Genomic DNA, 8,888 nt, shown 5'->3' on the forward strand with positions numbered 1-8,888 from the left:
TGGATCCTCAAGCAGAGGGGAAATGTCACTGATGCCTGGTAGATGGCTGATTGTCACCTTTTCTAACATGCCCAGGCTTCTCTGACCCCTGGCCTGTGACATCCTCTTTCTAAACTCAAATTTTCCAGACAGAAGCATGAAAACAGAGTCAAAATGCAGTTAAATTGGAACAGGTGGAGATGATTGAATACACCTATGTCCTATTCATTAAAAACATTATTTGCAGTGCACYGGTAATTTTGCTAGAATTTATCAGGAGATCCCTGATGGATTTTTTTCCATGCCAGTGCCCATTTCCAATGAATCATCACACACTTCTCCCTTTCCACATGAACATCCTGTTCATTATTTATGAGCCATGGAGAGTGGTGTGCTCAGCTCCAAGTGGCACAGTCAGGCAGAGCAGATCCCTAAGGACCAAATCTGCCTTCYCACAGCCACGCTGGCTTCAGCTGGGCTAAAATGACTTAAACMAGGCAGAATCTGCCCTGAAATGTTTGCTAGGAGATGGAAAGCTAACTGAAGATTAAYGCAGATGGGGGATATTGATATGGGAAAACAGAGGAAAAGATCACTTCAGGAAAAGTGGAAGATAGGGGTGAATGAAATGAGAGTTTGTCCAAGAAAAAGCAACACTTATTAATGCCTACATGGGTTATTATCCATGTCTGTRTATGGGTTATTATTAATGCCTATACATGGGTTATTATAAATATCTGTATATGAGTTATTATCAATGTCTGTATATGAGTTATTAATGCCAATATATGGTTTATTAACAATGCCTGTAGATGAGTTATTATTAATGCCAATATATGGGTTATTATCAATGCCTATACATGGTTTATTATCAATATCTGTACATGATTTATTATTAATGGCTGTAAATGGGTTATTATCAATGCCTATATGGGTTATTATCAATGTCTGTATATGGTTTATTATCAATGCCAATATATGATTTATTATCAATGCCTGAATATGGTTTATTATTAATGCCTGGGTTATATTCCCATGGGAAGTCAGGTGATTCCATGAGGAAAGACCACACAGGAAGGATTTGGTTGTCAGCATTTTCCCCACATGTTGATAAAGATTCCCCATTCTGGAGCTGAAGCAGCCCAGGAGGGTTGGCATTAACACCAGCTTGCAGCTTTGCAAAGTCTCAACTTGTATTTAGTGCAAAATAAATGTCATTTAAAATGCTCAAAGTCACCACCAGTGATCTCTTGCCAGTGACAAACTCCTTTCCCAAACCCATCCAGCCCTTCCTGATCCTCAGCATYGTTCCTATCTCCAGCCCACAATCTGTTCCTCTTGATCTGCTGATGCCTTGGGTGATTTCTGAACTCCTGAACTCTCCTCTCTGCAAATTAGATTTCATTAGATTTCACATTCATTTACATAAAGGCCTTGACTCTRACAATTTACTTAGGAAATGATGGAAATCCTTTTATCCCCAGGTTTGTGACAGACATGTGGGGTCAGCTTTTACCATGAGTTGTTCATGTTCTCTTTACAATAATGCTTTTTATAGGGAATATATTSTTCATTGAGTGAAGGAGGGTACATTTGGTTTAAAAGTTCGTATCATGATAATCCAGAAAGGGATCCAGGTTAGATTTACTGGGTAAGGAATGTGAGATCCTCAGTTTCTCTGCTTACCAGACCAAATTTTCATGGGGAATTTTGTGAATCTAAAAAGTTGATTTTTTTTTTCCCAATACTGAGCAAACACTGGGTGAAAGCTCATGCAGCACAACTGTTTTGAAAGAAAACTGACTTCTCCCCTCAAATGGCACGCTTAAAGAGGAAAAATAAAGCAGTTTTTCTTTCGAGATACCCACACAATTCTGACTAAAGCATCCTTAAAAGAACCCCTGTTTCAACCTGCTCACAGTAGATTCTTTGGGCTGCGATAACAGAATAAAACAAGCATTTAAAATCTCCTTAAGAATTCCTTGGGGCCCACTTTACTTCACTGTAGCCATTAATATCTAAGAGCAGAAATTTCCCTTTTAACGTGTTTTGCCCGTGGAAATTTCATCTCTGCAGGGGCAGAGATGGTTCTTAATTTTGTTGCTGTTCTTAAAAAAAAAAAAATAAAAAAAATAATTTATGCTATGAACTGTCCTGACTCTGAACCACTGCTCCATTTATCATTCCCTCCATGCTCCTGGGCCTGGGCATTTTGTCAGCACCGTGCTGAGTATCGACTTCAGGAGTGGAGCCCTAAAGCAGGAGCTGAAAAACTCCAGCTGCTGAAGGCACACCAGAAATCCTTGCAGTGCAAGAGGTAAAATTAGTTTTCAGCAATGATGCTATAATCCATCATGCAAGACAACTGCAAAATTACTTTCAATAACACTTTCACGTTCCCAATTTACACTAAAAATTCCCAGTCAATACTTGTTACTACAGTAAGTAACCCAATGCCCTGTGGAATATTATGTGCATTGTGCCTGCCAGGGGTTTAATTTTAACARATAAACTTGGAGAAAACAGTGGTTACAAATTAAAGCAGTTCTGTTAATCACTGCTTTTTCAGCAGCCTGAGTTTTGTGTGTTCATCTTCATGGGAAATTTCACTGAGTGAACTCAAATTAGGTGTGATTGGAATTGGGTTTCCCTTCTAAGGAGACAAAACAGGCAATGGGAGGTTGTGGGATGCTGACAGCTCTAGAGAGGAGGAGTTCCCACTGYAAATGCAGCACACAAATGAAATATTTGGTATTGGGAAGGTGYGGCTGGTCCCCAGACAGAAGCTGGGAATGTGGAATTTTTGGGTGAAAGAGCTGGGAAAAGCACACACACAGCCTTAACCTTCATTTCCCATCTCCGGGATGCTGCAGCAGCACGGGCAGGCAGGAAGTTCTCAGAGAATTTTTGCAAGGAATCAGGACAAGGAGTTAAAAATTGGGGCTGATCTCTTTCTTCCATTCAGAGAAGATGGCATTTCATACCGATAGAACAATGTGGAAAAAACATTCTGAGGAGAACCCTTTGCTGCCTCTTATTCTATAGATATTGTAGAGAATTGATGTGTATAATTCTGGAAGTCTCTTGATGGGACCAAAGATCTAACGAGATTTGTTAACTGTCTTACAGATTTTTTTTAAGGGAAAATCAGAGAAATATGAGTGGGATGAAAGGGGTGTGTGTTGCAGGAGATGCCCAGGAACTGTCTGATTTTTGTTTGCTGTGTACCCTCTGAAGGGTAAATTCTGGTATCTTTGAACTTTGGAACTTAACAGCAGCTTGGAATATTTGACAAAGGAAACGAGGTTTTCAGCAGAAGAGGTTTAAATTGTTATACATATTTATCATTACTTGATCTGCATTAACTTAATTAAGCTCCAGTTTGCCACAAGGTCAATATACAAACATGGAGTTATTGAGGATCACCAGTTCAAGGCTTTCCAAATGTCAATACAACAAACACTCAAGCTGTGTCAATGACCTCTTTCTGTGTCTGTGAAATACAGAAATAGTTGAATGGGAATGTTGTAACTCTTCTGTTCACWAAGAAAACACTGATGGACACTAAATCCAGTTAATGGTGCAGCATCTTGACAAACCTGATCTGATTTAATCCAGGCTGCTCCACATGTCCCTGTTGTTGCTGACAGTGGGCAGCTCCTCCTGAGCATTCTGGGTGAGCATGGTATATTCATGTGTCAAATGTAATTTCATTAATCTGTTGCACCTTCAGACATAAAACAGACTTTGAAGTTCCAAATCCATTTGATAAAGTGATGACCTAAAGAGGTTTCTCACATTCCTGAGCTCACCAYGCAGACCTGGAATTCCTGCCCATCACAAAGCAGTTATGATCCTCTTGTTTCAGAATCCCTAAATGTGTTGTTTGACACTGAAAGAACCCAGCTGCCACCAGAGGAAATGAAAAGAAACTTACTCTTATACGTTATTCTTGTTATGGTGTCTCTGTTAAGCATACGATTTAGAAATGGATTTGATGATTCAGATACCTACAGAAGAGAAAATGCACAAGGTCAGAATCTTCTCACAAACATTTCCTTGCCAGAACTGCAGCTCTTCCACGTGTGGACACACACGCCCACTCTCTCTCCTGATACTCCTCCAATGGGGTTCTGCCTTTTTTTTTCACTGTTGTGGGAGAAGGAAATAATTACTTGGTTGTTTGTCTAATGAAGCTTGATAGAAAATTGGTAAAATAAATAAAAAATAGGGATAGGAAAACAGGGTGAATGGAAATTCATGCCTAAGCACAGGTTTCTTCTCCAAGAGCTTTGATGGGATTTGCAGGTGGTTGATACAATTAGGCAGGATTTTCTTTAGTATTCTATTATTTTRTTTACTGATAAAGATGATTTCCTTGAACCAGGCCATTTTAATTGCAAATAGAAGCTCTCTTCCTCTGGTTTATATCTGGGTAACACAGTTTAGGTGGAACTTCTCAAGTTTCAATTTCTGCCCCCTTGTTGCCTCTTTCCTGTTGCTCAGCAGCCTTGGACACCTCCCTGCAGGCATTTCTAAATATTGACAATATTCCCTCTGCCTTCCCTTTAATTTTTCCCTTTTTCATGAATTCAAGTTAGCTTGTTGGGTCCTAACACAATACTTTTTGGATGGAAAAATAAAGATAGCCTAAATATCTTCCTTAAATATTTGACCTGTGTGAAAATTGCCCTTTTACATCTAATTGTTCAGTATGCTCTGTGAAGTGCATGTTTTAATTCTGAGGTTAATGCTTTGTTAGGAGCTTTATGAAATGGGATTAGACTACGAAGGGGAACTAAAAATATCCCATACCCAAGGATGAGGTGAATTTCAGTGTGGCTCAGAAATACTCACTTATTTAGATTGATGAAACAAAAGCATAATGGCAGAATATTGATAACATTTAAAAGTGACAAATACATACAATTTCTACCATATAAAATGAGAGAAAAGGTTTCTCCAGTGTAGTTAAAGAAGTTGGAGAAAATAATGAAATCCTGAGTCCAGTCCTAGATCGCTATAAATTATAGACCTAACCATGCACCTTGAATGGAACAGGATGCAGACTAAATAAAATATTCACATGTCTGTGCAGCTCTGAGATATGGAAGGTATTAGAAGTTATACTTTTAATGATCTTTCAGTTTTGATAGTTCAGGATGTTTTAAATAACACCGGGAGAAAAACTGATTTTGCTGGCTTTGACACATCAGCATGACATGCCCTCTTTCCCAGGGCCTAAACCTACCAGGAGAGTTTAGATGGATAAATTTAATGAAGAAACACCAAATCTGCAAAGCTGGACACTTCTGTCACAACCATCAAAGCATTATGAGTGATGTTTATGATGTCAGGGTTTTTTTTTCTCCCCCTCCCTTATCCCTTTTAATTCCCCTTACATTGTGAAAGCTTTGGASCAGAGATGCTGTGCTCAGTTCAGGATGGAGCTGTCTCTGGATTGCACATCAGAGCCTCTGGCCATTGCTGTGGCATAATGAGGAGCCCAGCTCCTGAATTACAGTGCAGGGGAAAGTTTGTCTTTTTGAATATTGGGAATGTGGAGAATACTTACTTTCATAAATATGGAAACTACCACCAAGCCGTTGGGACTCTTTGCTGCTTCTGTGATGTTTGTGTAGAGCTCGTGGTTATAGTGGATCAGCTGAACCTGGAAAAGGATGAAGGGAGAGATTACCATTAACCATGGTTATAGGGGATCAGTGGAACCTAAAAAAGGATGAAAGATTGCAATTAACTATGGTTATAGGGGATCACTGAACCTGGAAAAGGATGAAGATCAATATTAACCTGGTTATAGAGGATCAGCTCAACCTGGAAAAGGTGAAGGGAAAGATTACAATTAACCTTGGTTATAGGGGATCAGCTCAGCCTAGGAAAGTGTGGAGGTATTTACAATTAGCCATGGTTATAGGGGTCAGCTAAACTTTAAAAAGGGGTGAAAGATTGCAATTAACCATGGTTATAGGGGATCAGCTCAATGTGGAAAAGGATGGAGGGAAGGATCACAATTAGCCAGTGGCAAATCAGCCCACACCACATTTGCAAACACTCCCCACACCCCTGGTTTTGGATCAGGATCCCATCCCTGCTCTGGGTACCTSGAGCAGGGCAATTTTTCTGTGATTGTAAGGATTTCAGTCACCAGCTGGCACAGCCCCAGCATGTTTTCCCCTGGACTGGGTGACAGGGAATTCACCCCATCCAGGCAGGGGTTGCACTGCAGGGCTGCCATCATTTCCCTGCTCCAGCAGCACTCACCACAGGCACCACATCATCTGTGCTCTGCAGCCCCAAGCCGAGCTCAGAGCAGCCAGGGCTTGAAATATTTGAAAAAAACATCTAGGAAATGGGTTTGGAGCTGCTCAAACCACCATCAGCACAATTCAAAACGCTGCTATTCCCTAGCCCCAGGTCCTGCAAACTTGGTTCCAAAGGCTCCTGCAGTCACTGCAGTAATTCAGCACTCTCTGTATTATTGGTAACCAGGTTCTCCTCAGCTCCTGCAGCTTTCCTTCTGCTTTTTAGCTTTATGATCTCCTGGAATTTTTTAATTATGAAGGCACAGTGCCTCTCTCTCCCTGCCTATGTAAATGTCTTACCCACAACCTTGATATTTGATTTGTCTGGGATCACCAGACACTGTTCACACTGCAATTTGTAGCTTTTTTTCAAGGAAAGATGAACAAATTTAATGAACTCCTGTGGCAGTTAAGTACTTCTGAACAGATGAGAGGCTAGTCAGCTTTATTTAGCCTAAAGATCTTTCAGATGTCAATTAGAAAGGGAAGGKTTTTGTTCTGGCATTGTCAGAACTGCAGCAGCCTGATGTTCACATTTAAAAACCAGGTCTGTCTTTCATGTGCTGATAATTCTAAAGATAAAATTTTCTAAATTTTCTAATTCTAAAGGGAAAATTTTCCAGAGAAATTTCTGGACTTGCTGGGAACAAGATCAGTATTAACTTGGTTTATATCTGATAATGTTTGTAACAAATGGTCCAAGACTAAGATTGCCAGTAGAGAAACTTCATTATAATGTGTTGCTCCCAAAAAAATAAGGTGAGAGTCAGAAGCACAGCTAWGAAGTGTTAATTTCAATTACTTCTGTCCTGTCTCAGTTGGGAATTATTAGCTGTTTTTTGCAGTCTGCCCAGCTGGCATTTTTTAAAGCAGGCAAACAAACTAAATTGCAGTGAAAAAGTAAAAATGTTTGAGGAGCCAACGGAGCCCTCTACCAAATTGTGACAGGCAGAAAGCAGGACAAATGAAGGTTTTGGAAAGAATTAATGAGAGCATCCTCTCCCCAGCACACAGGGGTTAGAATGSTCATTAGTTATCACTTTATGGTCCTGCTGAACTCTGATAACATCACAGTTCTGGGGACCGTGCACTCACTGAAAATTTTAGGCCTGGTCACGTATTTTTCTTTTTATATAMAACTCTGCACTCTGGCAGCCAAAGTAACTTGTGAATTACCAMGGAAATAAGTGATGAAATCTGCCTTAGACTAGACCTCCTTCTGTACAAAGTCCCAGAATAACAATGGATTAGGTGAACTCATTTTATATAACAAACCAAGATGCTGAGTGCAGGAATGGATAACAGCAAAGACCAAATTCTCCTTTCATCCAGGAGAGCCCTGAATGAACATCAAACTCTTGTTCTGACTGCTGTGACTTATGGAAATAAAACCTCTCAAGTAGATACAACCACATACAGAATATTTGTCCCAAACAAAGATTTCAGTACTGAATGATTTCTTTTTTTTTCCTTCTCAAACCTGTCATTTTCTCTGTGTTGGAGTTGTATCCTTCCTTCCTGCACCCATATTAATTTTAAAGCTGTTTCCATGGTACCATGGTTAAATTAATTTTATCCAGGTTTATTTTTTTTTATAAAAAAAAGGTTGACCATCTAAGGAGACATCATTTCCAAAGCTTCTCATATGACACAGGTTAATTTAGAAAGACACGAATAAAACATAGAATGCATAAAAAATTCCCTATTAAATTCCCTTTGAGCAGAATTTCTTTAAGTTGCCTGAAATACCTGTAAGTTTATGGTCAATATATAACATTACTGGAATCTTCCATGAAGGTGACGCCATACGTGACTCAAATTGCTCACATATGAAAATCTCACTTTTCAAAGGATGACACTGAATTAAAAGCAAATCACAACAAGAGCAGACTTACAACGCTGAAAGCACCCTTTGAATCTGGTTTGGGTTTCAGGGCTCAAACACAATACAGAATCTTGTTAAAAACTATTGATTTTCTTCATAAGATTCCCCCTTTTAAGATTAATTTGCCACAGAATAGCCCTTTGTTTTCCTCCAGCTACAGAAGTTCCATTTTGTAGGAAGAAGAAGAGAATTAAGATTAATTACTCTCTTTTAGCTGATGAAAAACCAGAATGTGGTTCCCATCACMCAAAAACGTGCATTGGACCAGAACCAGAACTTTTCAGCCTCTCAAGACTGTCCATGCTCTGCAGCAGCAGGAAATGGAGAGAATTTAGAATATTGCAGTACTCCACACACATTTTTTCCACAGTCCTGTTGGGAGTAATAGAATCCCCTTTTTTCAGAGTTATAATTGAGTGCATAAACATTTCTGATTTGTAAATGACAAGGGAGCCAAAGCATGAAGTAAATGGCAGCAGGGAACAGCTCATCTGTAACCATAATATTTGTATTATGCTGCTCTGCCTGATAAACKGTTGTGATACCTGAGAGCAAGCACAAAGTATGTTTCCAGCACAGCAGGGAACAAAAGCAAATGAAATTGCTCAGGAAGGCAGGTTAAATGTTTGTTTTGATTCAGAGTTCCTGGTAGAAAATGTCTAAGATATCATTAAGGAAAAAGAAAAAAAAAAAAAAAAAAA

The 8,888-nt window shown here is 39.4% G+C and overlaps 1 protein-coding gene across 1 annotated transcript in view; it reads right to left on the minus strand.

The window, feature by feature from the left end:
- The window catches only part of CA10 (carbonic anhydrase 10), a gene marked incomplete at its 5' end in the record, with an annotated part of 42,040 nt that overhangs the window by 6,402 nt on the left and 26,750 nt on the right, over positions 1–8,888 (minus strand). The window contains 2 exons of the mRNA XM_057387580.1: positions 3,917–3,989; positions 5,555–5,650. Of these exons, the coding sequence (XP_057243563.1) occupies positions 3,917–3,989; positions 5,555–5,650 (169 nt within the window). The remainder of the gene's footprint in view (positions 1–3,916; positions 3,990–5,554; positions 5,651–8,888) is intronic.

Source organism: Malurus melanocephalus, unplaced genomic scaffold (genome assembly GCF_030028575.1).
Source record: "Malurus melanocephalus ecotype Western Australia unplaced genomic scaffold, MMel_1.1 scaffold_1260, whole genome shotgun sequence".
Classification (NCBI taxonomy): domain Eukaryota; kingdom Metazoa; phylum Chordata; class Aves; order Passeriformes; family Maluridae; genus Malurus; species Malurus melanocephalus.